At 45.2% G+C, this 20552-nt stretch overlaps 1 protein-coding gene across 1 annotated transcript in view; it reads right to left on the reverse strand.

The window, feature by feature from the left end:
* Positions 1-20552, reverse strand: part of LOC134447829 (neuronal cell adhesion molecule-like) — a 108892-nt gene that overhangs the window by 23105 nt on the left and 65235 nt on the right. Inside the window, exons 3-11 of the mRNA XM_063197500.1 lie at positions 12358-12626; positions 8948-9053; positions 7161-7360; positions 6300-6422; positions 5798-5968; positions 3942-3992; positions 2281-2392; positions 1361-1545; positions 453-584 (exon numbers count right to left, since the gene is read on the reverse strand). Coding sequence (XP_063053570.1) covers positions 453-584; positions 1361-1545; positions 2281-2392; positions 3942-3992; positions 5798-5968; positions 6300-6422; positions 7161-7360; positions 8948-9053; positions 12358-12547 — 1270 coding nt within the window. The 5' untranslated portion in view covers positions 12548-12626. The remainder of the gene's footprint in view (positions 1-452; positions 585-1360; positions 1546-2280; positions 2393-3941; positions 3993-5797; positions 5969-6299; positions 6423-7160; positions 7361-8947; positions 9054-12357; positions 12627-20552) is intronic.

Raw genomic sequence — 20552 nt, forward strand, 5'->3', positions numbered from 1 at the left:
AAAAAATCTGCAAAAAATCAATAATCGTGATTAATAATCGTGATTACGATTTTGACCAAAATAATCGTGATTATGATTTTTTCCATAATCATGCAGCCCTACCCTGTTGTACTTTAATACTTCCCCAGTGATGTTTGTGCCATTTCCCTCTCCATTCACGCTCTGCTCTAAATACCACATTAATGGCTCATTTGGCAGCACCTCTGCAGGTCATCAAGAGGTGCTCATCAAATGACAGCTTCTGATGTTGTCAACACTGTGACTATCAGCTTGGTATTTGTTTTGTTCTTACAATTTGGACTGGCATATTTGAAACGACCTCCTGTTTTGTCTGTCAATGAATTCCACCGGCTGGGTTACAATTTAAAAGTAGCGTTATTTGATTCAAGGTCTTCTTGTTGACTCTTGCCAGTTAAAAAAACTAGGTTGGGGGCAAGCATACTGCTACTCACTCTCTATGGGTAGTCCGTTCATGAACCAGGTGATGGAGGGCTTGGGGTTCCCATTGGCTCGGCAGATCAGCTGGCCCTTCTCCCTGGGGGCCAGCACCAGGTTCTGGGGAGCCATGATCCAGTAGGGTGCAGCTATTCAGGAGAGAAAGGAAAGGAAAGAAGAAGGAAGGCAGGAAGGAAGAAAGGAAGGAAGAAAGGAAGGAAGAAAGAAAGAAAGAAAGAAAGAAAGAAAGAAAAAAGAAAGAATGAAAGAAAGAGAGAGATAAACAAATAGAGAACAGAAAAAAGACAGAAAGAAGACAGAGTGAGAGAGAGATGCAAAAAGAGAGTGTGATAAGTTGAATGAGTTGTTTATTGTTACCATCATCAATACAGCAGTTTTGCACAACACACCGGACATTATGAAACCATTTGGAAGCGAGGGATCAATAAGTGGTGAAAGTGCAGGCGGAGTAATGCAGGCGTGGTAAGAAGGAGATGGAGGGGAGAGGAACGGGAAGGAGACAAGAGGAAAACAGAGGAGTGGAGACAGAAGTAGCGGAGAGAGAAAATGAAAAGAGATGAAAGAAGAGGAGAGGACCAGATATGCAATGCATTTTGTGTGAAACTTAGAGAGTGTAGGACCAACTAGAAGGCTGTTACACCTAAATTCAATTGAAAGAATAAACATGGCAAAATTGACTATATAGGATACAGTATGTCTAGGTGCATGCCCCTGCAGCAGCACGACCCTAATAATTAACAGTTATGTCATGGAGGAGAGGAGAGGAGAGGAGAGGAGAGGAGGTGGGAGGAGAGGAGAGGAGAGGAGAGAAGGATAGACCAGACAGAGAGGAGTTTATGGAAAGAGATGAATGGGTATTGGCCCCATGTGCCCCAGGCTGCATCCAGCTCCAGCACTGACGTACCTCTAACATTGACGGTGATGTCATGGTGGATGGTGCCCAGGCGGTTCTTGGCTGTGCAGCGGTACTGTCCCGAGTCGGCCTCCGTCACGCTGGTGATGCGGAGCGTCTTGTCGAAGTTGGGGAAGGACGCCTTGTTAGTGGGCAGGTCTCCACTCACCTTGGACCACGAGATCTCAGGAGTTGGCCTGGCAGAGGTGACCCAGGGAGAGACAGAGAACGATGGACAGAAAGACAGAAGTAGGTCATTTTTTAAACTTTTATTTCAAAAGAGGGCAAATAAGTGCTGATTTCAATCTGTGTTACCAGTAAAATACGAAGATACCAAATAAATTGAGGAAAGGAAAGATGAAAAAGACAAGCAAAAAAAAGAGCAAGAAAGTAAGAAAGGGGGAACGAGACAGAGCATGATATACATCGACAGATACACAGAATTGCAATTTATAAAGAGGAAGGTAAATCAAGAAGATAAAAAAGATAATGAGATACCGAATGAGCAAGAAGTATCACCAAAGACAAATACAACAAAAACTAGAGAGAGTTACACAAAGAGAAAGATAGGAGAAGAGCAAGTGAGCCAAAGAGGAGTGCAGGGGAGTTGTTTAGTCTAATGGTATTGATACGGTCTGGTACGTAGGAGCAGTAATGGACACTTTTGGCTTATGGCCCGGGGCTGGGCTGTGCTGGGCTGGGCTGGGTGGTAGGCCAGTGGTGTAGTCTAGTTTTTTATGGTGGTTATACTGTATATTTGAGTATTTTTTGAAGTGGGTATACTGTATGTGCTATTCAAAACAATGGATCAATCCATTTTAAGTGGGTATACTGAAATCCCTGAAATTTAGAAGTGGGTATACTCCGTATACCTGCGTTCTACGTAGACTACACCACTGTGGTAGGCTGTGTGCGGGACGGGTGCTACTCACAGTCCTTCAGCGATGCACTCCATCTCCAGGACCTGGCCCCGCAGAACCATCATGGAGCTGGTGCGGCCCAGTGGAACCTGGAAGGACGGGGGCCGCTCCTCCGTGGGGACGTCTGGGTGAGTGGAGGGGGTGTGGATAGGGCCATGCGGCAGTAGGGGAGAGGAGGGGAACACAAGGGGACAGTCAAAACAGCTCAGTTGTAGCCAAGAAAAGTTTCCCTTTCAAAGGCACGATCAGGGACGAAATGGTTCTCCGTCACAAAAGATACAGTATGTCACCTACAGTATGTCCTGCCCACAAAGACAAGTCCCCCCAAAAAAAACAAAGGTGGAAATTCTAGGTTGAGGAAGTAAAAGTACTGCCAATTGTTTTTCTTGAAGCCAAGTATCATTAATCTAGAATAATCCAAATGAACTATTTCCTTCAGTTTTGCAGATGAGCTGACAAGTGTAATCACCTGTGGTGGAGCAAGAGCCAAGACCACAGATGGAAACAACACTTTACATGGCATGAACTTTCACTTTATCAAGCCGGTTTATCCACCTCTGCAAATCAAACACTGACGATAGGAAGGGGAACAAGAGGACCCGAGAGGAGTACAGTAACAGGAGGAAGAAAGGAGATCTACGGCCTCATGCTTGCCAAAGAGCACCCTGGGTAGCATCAATAACACTGAGGTGAATGATGAAACGTGTTATGAGGAGGAGAACACAAGATGGGTCATGGGGTTACAACAAACAGTGAGAAATGAACCAGTTTCGTGATGTTTTTTTATACAGAACAAGGGGATGACTGGTGGTAGTCGTGAGATTGTGGGGTAGAGGGATTAGAGGTCATTTGTTGTTCAGGATTTGGCTATCTTTAGGCCACTATTTGGCTCTTTAACCTAGAAAACAAAAGAGAACAAGAGGACAAAATTAAAAATATATGTAGCCCCTTAATGCACGCCGTTCCACCAGTGGATAGTACTACACCACTATGACAGAACACAAGGCATTTAGTAATATATTACAACTTGGTCATTGCCATTCTGGTAACAGCTAATTTATAACAGGGGCTGTGTCTTACTGGGTTAAAGTATGCCCTGTCCTGTTAGAACTGGCTTTGCTTTGTCCTATCAGCACTGGTTCGCTTTGTCCTATCCTTACTTAAGAACTGCAAAGAGCTGTTTATATGGAAAAATAATAAACTGCTAAAACATTCCTGCTCAGAGACGCAAATCTCATGTGAAATATGGATATGGCCGGATGCTAAAATTAATGCTGGTTGGAGAGTGTATAATTTATTCACATTACAGGATTTTCTTCAGAGCTATGCAGTGGATTTCTGGTGAATCAAAAGACAAAACTCAAAGAGAGTTCAATTAGGGTTCAAATAAGGTTCAATTAGAGGTCAGGCAATCTGTTTAAGAAGGGGAATCATAGGTCATGCTGTCATGTGAAAGAAAATATTTTTAGTCAAGGGTGGGTTAATGACAAAATTGGAAGGTTTTCAGTAGAGGGTTTGGAAAGGAATCCATTGACAATCACTTTGGGTGAAAGAGGAGGCGGGAGGAGGGAACGTGGGAGACCTTTGCAGTTTGGTCAGATTAGTTGGATTGACGTCTACCATTGGTTATTCTAAGAGGGTAATTATAATCACTAGGGGGCGCCATCACTCACCACCAAAAATATCAGTGTCATTCCAATAAAATGTGTCATTGGCTGAATCCACTGAAACAACAGAAAAATCAAAACAAGTCAAGTCAAGAGTGAAGAACAGAACAGGTTTGAAAACAGATGATGGCTGATCAAATGTAAAGAATCAAATCAAAATCAACATGGAAAGCAGGATGATTACTCTGATCAGAAGAAGAAAGACAGTGGATAACTGTGATCAAATTAAAAATAATATGATTGGAGAGATCCTAGCGGTGTCATCTGCAACAATTAGGCCTACTGACACAAAAAAAAAAATCCCTACGACTTGGACCTCGTCCAGGGATATATCAGAACATATGCTGCCTTCAGTACAGTGCAGCTTGAAAATGTCTGGGACTGACAACATTACTCATGAAGCTACTGGTTTCTGGCCGAACACGTCTTCAAGCCACTAGCATTGGAACAATGCGCCAGAAGCAATGACTGTGGCAGGAACCTCTTCGTGATGCTGTTATTGATTATTGCTACCAACATAGGACTTGTTTTGTTGAAATAAAATACTCTGGGACTTGTTTGCTGATGTTTGTCTTTGATTTTGTCTTGTCAAATATATCATTCAACAGTGCATGCACCGCTAAAAATGATCTTAAGGTAAATGTTGAAACATGGCTGTGACACAAATAGAATAAAATTATGTGTACTTGCGTATCTCGTGTTTTGCTACTTCCTACTTTGCTACTTTGCTACGTCACAGGGCATTCAAGGCTATTTCTCATAAGGTCGGGATTCCCAGGATTCACAAGCACATGAACAAGGGAATAGAACTGCACTTTTCAAAGACAACAGAACATGAGCCTACAAGCACAAGACCTCTAGGATCTTCTAAGAAAACCTACAACATTGGACTTAGTCTCTTGAAGAGACTTGAAGAGAACATCAAATATTCAACAAAGAAGACAGGGAGACTCTTCCCCAGAGATTACTTCATGGGATTGGATCTTCAACAAATACTTGAACGTACACCCCCACCCCAGAAACTGCATCCCCCCCTGGAATGCTAGCTGGCTTTGGATTCTGAATTCATTTGGACATTGAGCTATTTTGTTGTCCCGCATTATCTTCCCCCCTGTTGACACGTGATGGATGGACAAAGTCACCCTTTCATTCATGGTTATGGCAGTGCTGCTGTCGTCACAGTTCTGCCAGAGGGGGATCACAAATGTGAACAATGACAACATCTGAAGCAGCCTTGACTCGAGCCCTAAGCCACTGGCATGTCCGCAAGAGAAACGGGTAAAACTCTAAGCGGGCACAAGGGAGCACGAGAAGGTGCAGCACGATGTAGATTTGACCACCCACACTGTGATCGGCTCCTTCCGCGGGGAAAAAAAGTCATAAAACTCGGGGGTGCCATGGCTCCCCCTTTATACCATTATACCAGGGACCCGTGTTCGAGTCCAAACTAAGGTCATTCTCTGATCCTTCCCCATCTTTCTCCCACTCATGTCATGTCACCATCTACAACTTTCATATCTGTATAAAGGCTAAAAATCGAAAAAATAAATATAGGGACATCAGAACATACAACAACATCTTTCATAACAACGTAACTAAACCACGGCCCTAACGGTAGGGCACTGGGTTACTCTGCCGGCGACCCAGGTTTGATTACGGCCAATCGGCATTTGCCAATCCTTCCCTGTCTCTCTCTCCCCACTCATTTCCTGTCTCTCTCCCACTATCCTGTCAGAAATAAAGGCAAAAAAAGCCCTACAAAATGAACATAACTAAACCACTGCCATGTGCTGCAAGGGAAACGGACAGCATTCACAAGGCAAGAGGGAGCAAGAGAGAGAGGGAGGCGGATAACGACGTACTGTTGACCACGCGCACGGTGATGGGCTGCTTCTGCTGGATGGTGGAGGTGTGGGGGAAGCGTGCGTAGCAGATGTAGTCGTTACGCGAGTCGGCCACCACCACGTTGGAGAAGTACAGGTCACCGTTCAGGCCCTGGGACACGCGATGACCCAGTGGCAGCCTCTGGAAGTCTGGTGAGGAGGGTGAGAGAGAGAGAGAGAGAGAGAGAGAGAGAGAGAGAGAGAGAGAGAGAGAGAGAGAGAGAGAGAGAGAGAGAGAGAGAGAGAGGGAGAGGGAGAGAGAGAGGGAACGACAGAGTGTCATACAAAGAGAGAGAGAATCAGACAAAAAGAAACAGATAATGTTTATGAGAACACAAAGAGACAGAGAGCATCTATCACCTAATCATGAGGAAAAACATATATTCAGAGCCATTGTGAACACACAACACAGAGCCTCAAAGAAAAATGTGACAAAAACCCCAAAAAATCATCATGCACTGAGAGCAGAAGATGGACTCACTGTTGTCCATCCAGAAGACGATGGGTGGGGGCAGGCCAGCGGGGGGCCTGCACTTCAAGACCAGGGCAGCCCCTTCCTGCACGATGATGGGTGGGTTTTCCTCCTTTGACCACAAGGGGGACCCTTTAGGGAGGAGAGCGGACGAGAGTCAAACGTGAGACAGGCAACAGTCATGTTTCTTCCTGTGAAAGCAAGTCATCAGCAGCAGCCAACCAAGAGGGCTGACCGCGAGGGGAATGTAAACTAATTTCATGGGTGTAGGCAGAGGGAGAGAAATGTACTGAAACAGAGAAAGGCAAGGCAAAGGATGGGTGGACTGGAAAAAGGCAATTTGATTAGATTTCCCAGAGCGGAGAAAATATATAGATGCCCATTCACACTGCCAGCTGGAATGCACTGAGACATATAGACTGGCTGCAATATCGTGGCATAATTTTTGCCTGCTTTCTTTCAGGAAGTGGACTTGTCATTGAGGATAGCAGTCACGAAATGAAGAGAAAATTGAGAGGGCTCATGACAAATTGGTTTACATTAGTAGTCTAAACCAGTTAAGTGGCTAACAGCAATATTTCTCTGCTAGTGTGCATGGGGCGTTGATGAGGGTGTGTGTGTGTGTGTGTGTGTGTGTGTGTGTGTGTGTGTGTGTGTGTGTGTGTGTGTGTGTGTGTGTGTGTGTGTGTGTGTGTGTGTGTGTGTGTGTGTGTGTGTGTGTGTGTGTGTGTGTGTGTGTGTGTGTGTGTGGGCGCGCACATGCCTGCGTGCGTGCGTGCAGGTGTGTGTGTGTGCGTGCACGCGTGCGTGCGTGCAGGTGTGTGTGTGTACTGTGTGTGTGCGTGCATGCGTTGGTGCACAGCTCCTTACTGGACTGGCGTATAACGATGCTGTTGGAGACGGCAGATCCGTGTTCATTCTGCGCCGTGCACTGGTACACGCCTTCATACGCCTCTGCTCTGTCCTTGTCACCGCTGATGTCGATGACCAGCGTGCCAGAGTGTGGCTTCATCTTGACCAGGGGGTCTTTGTCGATGTCAAAGTGCGTCCCGTTCCTCGTCCAGGAGAAACTGTGAGGGGTTGAAAGCAACAGCACAGTCAGTGTCAGGGAGAAAGCAGCAGAGGTGCCAATTAGCCTTTACCAATGTGATGTCAAACAAGGCCCATTTAGAAAGCAGGTATATCTCGACTACCCATTTCAGACAGAAAACAGTGGTGTGTATGTATCGGTGTATTACTATCCCAGTCAAATCTCACGCACATGCATTTTAGCCAGGTCCAGAGTTGAACATACGGCAAAGTTCTAAGAGGCAGGACTGTGGTGGCCCAAAACATCATTACAATTAAAAATGGATTAAAAGACAACTCATCTGCGTGAGGTTCATCCTTGCCTTACTATGTGTTTTTCAATACCACTGGATAGAGCTAATAACGGCCTCTAAATTATTGAATTGAGGGTTTCTGACAAAACAAGAAAAAGGCCCATCCCAGGTTCAGAAAGCAAAAACCCAGCCTCAAATCTGATCTAACCTACACTGAATCTGCTGATCATACTGAGTGTGGCAGGTTTTTATTTTTAAACTTCTGAGACAGATTTGCGACACCTCTGGAAAAGCAGCAGAGACAGTCACAGTCACAGTACGTCTGAGACAGTCAGAGCCCGTGTGAGAGAGATAAAGGAGAAGATCAATGGCTGTGAAATTGGGAACATCATCACATCCGACCTCCACATAATTCATGGCGTGTCCATGAAACAGTACTTCATATTAGAGATGCACCGGATCCTGATTTTTAGGATCCTGCCGGATACCGGATCCACTGCTTAAGATCCTGCCGGATCCGGAACTGGATACCGGATCCTACGAAAGGGTTGAAACACATAGCCTACTCACACATGTGGGCCCTTTTTATCACGTTGGCTCAAACTATTTTGACTGAAAAGCCTCGGCTACCGGATCCTGGATCCTGGAACCGGATCCAGATCCTGTGAAAAACCCTATTATCCTGCCGGATCCGGAACCGGATCTTGGATCCGGTGCATCTCTACTTCATATTGAGTCACTCTACTACATACATACACAGTAAAAATACAGTGCTAATTCAACACTTACTGTATAGAGTGCCAAATGTACCCTAGAAGGGGCTCCGTTAGGGGTGCGCCTAAACAGGTAATTTGTCCCAGGCCCAGGGAGAAGAAGGGTTCAGAAATGGGTCTCCGTTAATTTGTAGTCTTTGAGATGATTTTGTCCTGGGCTCTGCAAAAGCTGTCAGCGGGCCCTCATCACTAGCAAGAGGCTATTAGTGGACATCTAAGTGTCTAAGTCTACTGTGCATTTTTTTGTGCTGCAATGACAGCTTAATGAGAACAAATAAGCAGATAATAGCTGGGAGGTATAGGAAACCAATGGAAAATGGACAATGGGGAGAGTGAGGTCCTAAGGTACTCAAGCAGAGAGAGAGAGAGAGAAAGACAGAGAGAGAAAGAGAGACTTGGAGACATGAGCTCATCTGTCTCTAATCGATCGCCCCTAATTGTAACGCCGCTGTAATTATTACACAAACCGTTAGCACCCCCAAGCACGTCCCTCCCCATTTAACACTGGCTCCCGTCATGTGTGCTTGTCCATTTGTCACTGGACTATTTGCCATCAACCCACCTCGGATGGGGCTTTCCCTTGGCCTCACAGCGGATGCTGATGTTCTCCCGGGGGTCCACGATGTAGTCCTTGGGGGACTCGTGCGTTATGGTGGGCGGTTGTGGCACTGCATGCATAAATTACATTACCTTAGAGTAGATTCAGCATCATTATTCATCTTGCGTGTCATCACAGACATGTATGAATACAGGAATATGTATAGCGAACATGTTTAACATCTAATACATGTTTAGCATCTAATCACGTTCTGTTTATATTCATTATAATATCGAACAATAAGCAGTACTGTATATTACGGTGTAAATGATAGGGAACAGTTTGTTTTGCATAATCAGTGAAACATTTAATTCGGTCAAGTTTTTTTTCACGGTAAGCACACAACGTGGAAGTGATGCACTCAATTTTCTGAAGAAAAAACACACACACACACACACACACACACACACACACACACACACACACACACACACACACACACACACACACACACACACACACACATCACACCGGAACACGGCATACCAGTCTAGCTCTACTTCAACAATGCTGACCCGTGCAAAGTCAGCAGGAACTCAAAAACACACACACACACACACACACAGACCAACATAAAAGTGCGGTGCATAGCAGATACACAACACACACAGGGTCTCCCATGGCTCTCTTATGTGGAGCAATTCATGTCGTATTTACATTTAAAGACACACATACTGGTGGTTTCTATTTATTAACTTGTGGAACGAGGAGGACAAACAGACAGACAGTCATACAGAGGAGCAGCGTATAAAAGGAAGCGGAGAGCGTGGCATGCAAAATCAAACAACATCCTCAAAAATCCATGCTGACATGTCAGCCAAAAACAAGCAGGCAAACAAATAAATAAATCAACAAAAGAAAAGCAAAACAAACAGCAGGGAACAGCAACCCAAAAAAAGCCACTCCAGACGATCACTGAATACAAACTAGGCAGGCAGGCAAGCGTGCGCGTGACTTACATCCTTCCAGAACTTTAGCTTTAATTCCCCAAAGGACCAGCAAACAAATACACAGACATGATAAAGAAATCCACATGTTAGCAAGGAAAGTCCATCATGAGGAAAGACCCAAGTGATCACCCGTTATCATAGGAAAGGAATGTCCATATACTGATACCCCATCACAGGAAGAAACAGGAATGTTTGTGGTTATTTGTGGTATACAGGTTCAATCAAGTCAGTAATATGAAGATCAGTGAAACGCATGAAAGAGAAAACATTCATATTAGGCATTTTAAGCAGTTTTGTTCTTAGTATTCTGAACATGCGTTCAAGGTCTTAATTCCTGGGAAGAGGAAAGAATAGCTTTGACTTTTCCATCCTTATAAACGTTGCTCTTGAAGTATGATAGGAAAGTAAACCAGCTTCACATGCCTTTTTTGCTTAATTACAGATGTTTAATAATTTGTAAACAAACCATACCCAGATGTTAGATAACTTCAACAATGGGGACAGCCAGGCCTTTACTATTCTCTGTGACAGCCTTTTCCAATCTGTGCATGCACATTGAACTGCTGCTTACAACCAAAACAGAATCATTCGCTGTGTCTGTTTGACAACGCGTCAGACTGGGCTATGTCTTTTCTTTTGGCCATGCCAATGACTGTGTTCTAAGCCTTTGAAGGCGGTCCCTGGCTTTGAGCTCGGTGAGAGAAGGCCCTGACAGGGAACACACACTGCCTTTGGGCAAACTCCCTCCGCTATACTGTAGCTGGCGTACGGCTGTTTGGAGCGCTTATCACAAAAACACCAGCCGCGGCAGTTGCCACAGGCCACCACCTACACCACTACCACCCCCTCTTTCCCTCACTCCTCCTCATCCTCTCTCTCCATCTCTCTCCATCTCTCTCTCTCTCTCTCTCTCTCTCTATCTCTCTCTCTCTCGCTCTCTCTCTCTCTCTCTCTCTCTCTCTCTCTCTCTCTCTCTCTCTCTCTCTCTCTCTCTCTCTCTCTCTCTCTCTCTCTCTCTCTCTCTCTCTCTCTCTCTCATCCATTTCCAGTACCCCATCACAGCCAGCCAGGCCAACAGACGCCACACCACTCTCTTCCAGCTCTGTTCCGGATCCTTCCACAGTGGAGCTGAGGCTCTTTAGGCTCACTGGAATGAGGCCTTTTAGACACGCTCACTCACTCACTCACTCACTCACTCACTCACTCACTCACTCACTCACTCACTCACTCACTCACTCACAGACACACACACACACACACACACCAAATGGCCAGTCGTGGTGACTGCAGAGTGCAGCCAGAGGGGAGGAGAGACTCAGAGAGTTCATCAGCCTCCTCAGTGGATAGTGGCACAAGCCAACCAGAGACAAAGCCACTCCATGCCTCTAGACTGTGCTGCCTATGTCCCATAGACTTCACTAGCTATGCTGCATAGGCTGCACTGACTATGCTACATAGACTATACGGCCTATGCTGACAGACTCCACTGCATATGCCCATAGACTGGAGAGCCTGTGCCGCATGCAGCATAGACTGCACTCACTGCCTATGGTCCATAGACCACAATGCCTGCTATGCCCCTCCAATTGAACTCCTGGATGGATTTCTTTTGTGTTAGCCCTGGTCATGACTTCTCTCCTCATTCAAAATTAAAGCCCATTACTCCTTTGCGTTGGAGACTATCTATATTTTATACGGCCCTGTCAGGTCCTGTGCACGTACAGAAAATTGGAATGGCTGCACTTCCACCGTCTTGTCTGTCGGTGTCACGCATATCCTCCAGCAACACTCCCGACGGTGTAATCACGGTGTAAACACGGTGTGTTTCTCCTGGTACCTTGCCTGTGAAGCCAGTCTTTTTTTGCACAGTCTGTGTGGGTTTGAAGAAAAGACCTGCAGAGAAATCTACGCTGCTGGATTACTAGCTATGACAGATAGGAGAGGTGTACTCACGCTGTGATAAACAAGTGGTGCCATATGTGGGTTTTTTTTTTGTCAATAACACAATCTGGCCCATAACTTGAGAGCGATATCCACCATCTAAAAATTGCCATGGTCCAAGATTATTGAGGCACATGGTAATAAAAAACAAGCTCGAAGCTTCAAATCCCTTGTCAGTCTAGGGAGGGTATGTTTGTGTGTCAATATGTATGAGAGAGAGTGTGTCTGTGCCCGAATACGGGTGCGTGAATGTGAGAGGGAGAAAAATAGATTTGATTCTTACTACGTAGTTACACTAACCAATTTGTTTCTTTCTCAAATTCAGAAAAAGCACATTTGTTTTTGTTTTTACAATTTCATTCTCATTGTTAAAACATCAACAGATTTTGTTTCTTTTTTTTCTTACAGACGAGGGGGGCCTCCAATAACAGACGTCCATATCATTGTCATTGAAAAAAAGACTTATAAGATTGTTTTTCTTACGGTCGAGGGGAACCTCCAGAGCCACAGCCACGTGAGCCAGGACCAGCATGGTCAGCAGCCCAGCCATCCTCAATCTGGACAGCACTGTCGTCGTCCCCACACGGGGCACAAGCATCATTGTCATCGTTGTTGTTGTTGTTGTTATTGTTGTTGTTGTTCTCATCCCTCCTCCACAACTGCTCCGTCCCATCTCTCTCTCTCTCGCTCACTCACTCGCTCGCTCCTCAGTCAAGGCAACGGCCTCTTAGGGCTGAGCACTCAGCACCGAACTGTACAATACACAGAAAAAGACAGAGAGGGAGAGAGAGAGAGAGAGACAGACAGACAGACAGACAGACAGACAGACAGACAGACAGACAGACAGACAGACAGAGAGAATGAATGAAAGAGGAAAAAAGTAGAGACTGATGGTTAGAGACCAGGGTTAAGATGCACTTACAGCAGAACAGCAGGCAATTTATATAAAAGAGTGGAAGTAACAATGGGCCAAAACAAGACAATACGCTACATCACGGATAAGCTTAAACAATGGCCTGTGCCGTCGAGAGATGATGAAATAAGACCAAAAACAATAGCAAACGTGGAAAGGGCATTTAAAAAGAGGAAGGGAAACAACACTTTCCTTCCCTTGATGAATCCAAAACAGGCTAAAATACACCCTGGGGAAAGATCCCACAGAGAGTCAAATAACAACCAAATCTGGCGACCAATTAAAGTGTTAAAAATGTGAGTGGAGGAGATAAAGATGAATCTTAATGAGATGGTCATCAAGTGAAGAGAAAATCGGAAGTGCACAGGGAATTGTTCAGTAAAAATCTTGAAGGTACTCTTTGGTGTTGGGGAAAAAACAATATCTTGTCAAAAAAGGGAGTCCAAGGCACTCTTCTTGTGGAAAAATATTAAAAAGCCTTTATTGAAACATGGCTAATAAGTTTAAAAACATGGGAGCAGAGACCCACGCGTTTCGGCGCAAGCCTTCTTCAGGGAAGAAGGCTTCAGGGTAGAAGGCTTGCGCCGAAACGCGTGGGTCTCTGCTTATTAGCCATGTTTCAATAAAGGCTTTTTAATATTTTTCCACTTAATGAGATGGTGTTTAAGTGTAAAGCAGGCCAGGGCCTGTGCTGAGTGACCCTGCTGATAGCGGTGGTGACCTGGTGGGGGTCATTTAGGCACTTTAATGACACTGCTGACGGCCCTCATCATGCCACCCTGACTGTGCAAATCGATCGCGCTGCAGGAATAGCCGAGCGGTCGGTCGGTGGGACGCGCTCGTACTCTGGTGCGCGTGGCCCTGAAATAGGTCATGTGGCAGTGGAGCGTGCTCATCAACACGCACATAACACACGCAACACATGCACGCACACACACACACACACACACACACACACACACACACACACACACACACACACACACACACACACACACACACACACACACACACACGCACACACGCACACACACACACTCGCACTACACAGTACATTCGTTTATCTGCTGTAGGCTGTGTCATCCCACCACTGGGACAATACAGTGATGACCAGATGACGTGTCCTGGATTTCAAAACAGAGGCAGACATCACTGGTTCAGAGTCAACACCCCCCCCCCCCCCCCCCGCCTCCGCCATGTACCGTATGTTGCAGCTGATTCACTGAACCGGCAGATCCCTACGTAGAGAACTACAGTATAATCACCTGTGATCAGAACACAGGTTGAAGGAAATATAGGGCACTAGGACTTTACCACTGTTCATTCAGATTGTCCTCCAACTGCCAACATACAGAATCAAGCTTAAAAAAACATTTGGTGCTGTGTGAAATTATCCTAATGATGGCTAAGCAGCAAATTAGGACGTTATTAAAGGGCAAACAGTGTTCCTGGTGGAACAGGGGAAAACTTGACATGATTTGTGATAGTTACCATGGATACCAAAGTAGGCTTTTACCAACTAGGAATGCTCTCTCTCTCTCTCTCTCTCTCTCTCTCTCTCTCTCTCTCTCTCTCTCTCTCTCTCCCCTCTCTTTCTCTATCCCTTCCTGTCTTTCTCTCTCTGCTTCTGCCTCAATCAATGCAACACTTTCAACGGAACACCTTTCTGAAGAAGCCGTTCTGCCAGAAAGAAAAAGAACCAGAACGGCAGAAGAATAAAACTGCCAGTCAGCCATTCCAAGGCCAAGGACTGTCCTTTGTTGTCCATGTGTTTGACTCTGCCATTATGCTGCTCTCCAGCCGGTGGTGTACCACTTCTCAAAAAGGGTCGCCCAAACGACTCGCCACCGGTAAATATAACGGACAGGGGAATTCAATTTGTGGACATGTCAAAAATGTGAGGGGGGGAAATAAAGAAGAATCTTGGGTGGAGTGCTGGTGATGGGAAAATGTACTTACAACACGCCCAGCATTTTCCCAACCATTAGAGCACTCACATTCAGCCACTTTACAACTAACCTCTCCATCCTGTGTCTGAAAAGAGGCACAGATTCACTCTCACTCACACACAGCAGAGCTGCTTCATCACCATATACTGTATGTGTGTGTATACGCATACACACACACACACACACACACACACACACACACACACACACACACACACACACACACACACACACACACACACACACACACACACACACACACACACACACACACACATATGCACACATAAAATACACACACATGAATGAACGTGCATGCACACATGCACACACACACACACGCACGCACGCACGCACGCACACACACACACACACACACAGGGTCGCTGACAGCTTTTGCCAGGCCTAGGACAAAGTCATCTGAAAGGCCCCTTTGGCCAACACATATAAAGTAATGAGGACCCAATTATGGGCCCCCTCTCTTCCTGGGCCCGAGACAACAGACCCCTTTGCCTCCCCCCCACCCCTGTCGGCCAACCTGCGCACACACATACACAGAGACACACACACACACACACACACACACACACACACACACACACACACACATACACAGAGACACACACACACACACACGATTTGTTACAGAGCAACAAGAGAGCGGACGGGGGGTGGGAGCACCGCTATCAAATTACCCTACATGATGCAGACAGTTCCATTGATCTAGGGGGCCTCCACCTTCATGTAATCCATCAATTTAAAAGTTTGTACTGACACGTTCATTATAACAAGAACAACACCAGGCACAGAATGCAATCTCCCAACCACTCTCTCAGGACATAATTACATCCTCACAGCAACACAGGTCTCTCTCTCTCTCTCTCTCTCTAAAAACAACAAAAAACAAAAACAAAACAAGACTGACACCTTTGCTAATGCTGTCAGGCTATCACAATACCGCCATTCGTTCTGCCTCATTTCGACAACATTAACTATTATTACTATAGCTATTTAGCGGTTAATCCTGCCATCTCTCTACAAAGCACGTGCGCTAGTAATGAAACGTTTGAGGAGCAGCAAGTGCAGCTGAAATGGTCCATTTCTCCAACAGGAACTGCAGACTGACCTGTTTTTCCTACCGCTAGTTTTATGGCTACCCCAGGCGGCTTTCCCCTGCTCGTAGCTGCTATTAAAATGTCAAAGCCATATCTGCTCCCCACATGCTGAGTGAGAGTGCCATTATCTGCGGATATTACATCAGACATTTCATTTCATCCATTTTTACAAACGCAGGATTTGATTGAGTCGGAAGAAACAGGAGAGCAAAATGTTTGCTTTTAATATGCACGACACATTATAAGATCGGTGCGGCGTTTAGATTGACTTCTGCTCCTCAAATAGGTATATTAAATTACCCGAGGGTGTGGGGTTTCTCTCATCCTCACTGTGCCTCTGTATCTGTATCTCCTCTCTTTTATTTCTCTCTTTCTTTATTCCACTCTCTCTCTCTCTTTTTCCCTTACTCGATCTTTTTCTTCTTCACTGTCCCTCCTCCCAGCCCTCCAGCCCTGCCTCTCCCACCCCTTCTCTCTTCTTTTCTATCAATCTATTAATTTTTCTCGCTGCCTGGCTCCTCTGGAGACTTTCTGCATCCAAGCACATGGCTCATTTATGGCTCTCCCTGAGCAAAGAGGGAAGAAAAGGCCTTGTGGCCGGAGGAGTCCCTCTCTGGTAAAGGGTGGGCAGGCAGATGAGCGAGCAGGCAGGCAGACGAGCCAGGCGGGCGGGCAGGCAAGCTCTCTCGCCCCAGGCGCCAAATTACCAGGCACACCCCATTTATTCCTGGGAGGGTGCTGATGATATCTCTCCCAGCCTAGGAGAACGCACCGGGCTAATTTCACCAATCCTACTGAGACTCACTGCATGAGTCTCTGTTCTTCTCGCCATGTCACAAACTTCTCTGCTCTCATGTTTGTGAGGTTAACAAGTCAGAAAAAAGGATTATACTTCAGGCTATGAATTGCTGTAGGAACGTCGTCATGACCAGCGAGAGTGATATGGTTGGTCAATTACCACATTGATTTTTTTCTCTCTACAGCCATGGACCATAATGTAGTATAGCCTAGAGTTATGCTGAAACAAATGCTAACATTCTGTCTCGTTATCCATTCATATTGCATTGTACTCCCACATCCCAACAACTCAGTAAGATAATGTAAAATAAAACTGAGCATATCAATGTAACAGGCCTTTAAGAAGGATAAATACAAGCCTAACCCAAGCCTTACCAAACCAGTAGCCTACTGTGACTAATATACATCCCATTTCCAAGGACAGACACACATCTTATCTTATAGCGTGATATATAGATAGATCACTACTGTACAGCTCAGCAAACATGCAGTGCTGTAAACACACAATATATTATTTATTTCAAAGGTCCCCTGTTGCAGCATGTTTAAATCATGATATACGTTCAGCCAGTACATAAATGCTGTGTGTTTACACATAATCTAACCTAAAACCTACCATTGATCTTCCCCCAACTCCAAGGTCCCTCTACTATACAGTATGACTGCATTATGATTCATGTTGTTACACCTAAACGTATGATCAAACAGTCACAGACGTTCTCTTTGAAAAGAGGCAGGTATGTATCTTGTTAGAAGTAACACCCTCAGGCACGCATAATCTTATGCACGGATCCTAATGAACATCTGCAATCAACATGACGGAATGTTAATGTAATCAATGCCTCGCTTGTAGAGAATTAAACAGCAAGAAGCCCAGTCGGGAGATTAATGCAATGACAAAGTCAATTCGATGTAAAATGTGTTTACTTTGATTCGATGTCAGTTCCTTGTCGGGGAAAAAAAAGCACACAACACCACTCCAGTGTAAATTATTGGTTGAACGAATGAAGCTGTTCTCTGCATCTTAATGGATTTGTGGTGAGAGAATAAAAAGAACACAACCTGGGTGATGCCTGAAGGCGACATACAGTACAGCTCCACTGGGGGTCCCATGCTGACTGCATGTATGCATGAGGGCCAGGGGGTGAGCTGGGGGCTCCAGCATCAGGGTTCAAGGCCAGGGCGCCTGAGCAGGCAAAAAGCCCCAAGAATACGAGTCTTCTACATTGGCCTACAACCCCAAGGCTGATGTGGAGGATAGATCCCTATCGACCCAAAATCCATCTTCTGATGTTTTATTTCAATAGGCACTGTAGCTTTTCGGTGCGAATGGGATTGCAGGCAATCTGACTCACTGTTCACTGACTCACAAAAACAACATCTTATGACATTACAAAGAGTCTTATTTTTTACATTTCTGTATTTTAATAAATCTTCATACGTAAATGCTAATTCAAACTCTGTCCAAAAAAAAGATACAATGATGTGTGATTCTCAATGGCCAAAATTCAAATCAGACATTTGAAGATTATATTGGAGTGATCTCTCTCCTCGTGGGGCCCTTATCTCAGACAGCAGCCACACAATAGCATTTCATCAACTGGCCACAGCATACGTTTCCCATAATCCCCTCATTAGGTTTTATAATTGAGAGGGTGGCGTGGGTATGCAAATGATTGGAGTGGTTAACATATGAATTGAGGCCCCCGTCGCTCACCGAGTAGCCATGGATCAAAACAAGCTGTGTCTTTTCATGGGTACCTACCTCCCTCACAGTACAGTAGTACAGCATACTCTCATGGACTCCCTTATTCCAGCGAACACGGACACACGCACACACACTTGCGTGTACACACACACACACACACACACATGCACGCACGCACGCAGGCCTGCCGACTTGGGGGGACAACCGGGTATATTGTCCCGGGCCCAGGGAGATAGGGGGCCTAGAACTGGGTTCCCATTATACATGCACACACACACACACACACACACACACACACACACACACACACACACACACACACACACACACACACACACACACACACACACACACACACACACACACACACACACACACACACACACACACACACACACACACACACACACCACCTCCCCTACATGCCCCTGGCCCACCACCAAGCACCAGCCTTTTATTTGGCTTATCGAGCCAACCTGTTTGGTTAAATGTCAGTCAGTTACCTCCCTTGACACTGAAAGGTGCCTGTTTTTTCCCAACAGTTCTCTAAAAAACAAACGAGCTTTGGCAGAGCGCCTAAGACCATGCTGCAAAAAATCAGTGGATTTATTCTTGAAATAGAATAAATATCTTTCCATGAGCAGTACCTTCCATGGATCTGTCCTACTTAGTTTCATAATATGAAAGTGAGATTAAACTGATGTTACCCACATTGTCAACAGCTCAGAAAAAAAACAACACACACACACACACACATTGACATTCACTAAGCCCTATTCCCCACTCTGGCAAAATAACAACCCCACCACCTCTGACTCTGACAGCTCTTGCTGGGGCTAATGGTTTCAAGAGGTTACAGAGGCAGGCGCATGATAACTCTCTCTTTAGCATTCATCTGAGGAGCTCACTGCTTTATCAAGATACATCTTCAGCTCAGACCCTCAGCTAATCCTCCGCCACGTGAAGTGGAAAATAGCTGCACATCTCCTCCATCTTGTCATCACACCTGCCACATTGGGACCGTCATCATTACATTACAACATCACATCACACTCGGAAAGCTTGTGCGTTACATAAAAAAATGGCAGGAACTACCGGAGCATTAATGATGATAACCTCTTTAACATTAAACACATGAGTGATTTACGTAATCACTTATAAAATTGATATGCAATGCAGGATGGGAGGAAGTTCATCTTTGTGCTGGAATTGCAGCGGTTCAAGTACGGCTAGTGCATACAAAGCAGCCTCTCCACTATAGGTCATGGGCTTGTAGAATCCTCGAAATTGACCTGCTCATGGGGCAAATTTTCCTTTTCTTTATTTCTTCCTTCCTTCCTTCCTTCCTTCCTTTCTTTCTTTCTTTCTTTCGTTCTTTCTTTCTTTATTTCTTTCTTTCGTGCACAGAAACTTCATTTTTTTGTTGATTCATTTTCATGCAGCATCTCTTCATCATCAGTCCTGGGGTAAAAGTGCCTTTCCTGGCTACCTATAAAGTCTGAGCAGCCGAGTACTATATTGAAGGGCACGATTAAAAGACCTTTTTCAACAAAAAAAATGACACAACATAGTTCTAAAACTCATTATCAGAACAGGCAGACTGCACAGGAACTTGAGGGCGTGAAACTTCAGTTGAACTTGTCTCTTCTACGAAAAGCACATCTCAGAGGTGTAGCTTTCAGGTAGGGCTTCAATATTACTACAATGTCACTACCACTCTCACCACTACCCTCATGATGATTCCTTTTACTAACGGCTAACTACTACTTTGACAATATTACTACTGCCACCCTTACTGCTACTACCACCAATACCAACACTATTCCTATTAGGCCAAATAGCAATTTCACTACAGCTAGCTATTGCTACTACAATGTTAGCAACAAAACAACCTGCTACAATATTATGTCTAGTATCACTACAGCAAAATCGCTGCTACGCCTGAAGCAAATGCAGGACTTTTTGAAGGCTGTCTGTCGCATATAATCCGATGTTTTACCCGAGTGGCTGCTTGAGTATGCTAATGACGAGCTATTCTCATGGAGATCAGAAGGCTCTTCATTATCATGAACCAACAAGGCTATGCGGCAGCGCTGAGGAATGTCCAACAAGTCCCCAGTGTAACAAGTCTCCTCCACCAACACTCGTCAGGAATGTCAGTCGACCGTTGTGTTTCAAACTAAGGTCAGAGTTCT

The sequence above is a fragment of the Engraulis encrasicolus genome, chromosome 4 (assembly GCF_034702125.1).
Source record: "Engraulis encrasicolus isolate BLACKSEA-1 chromosome 4, IST_EnEncr_1.0, whole genome shotgun sequence".
Taxonomy (NCBI): Eukaryota; Metazoa; Chordata; class Actinopteri; order Clupeiformes; family Engraulidae; genus Engraulis; species Engraulis encrasicolus.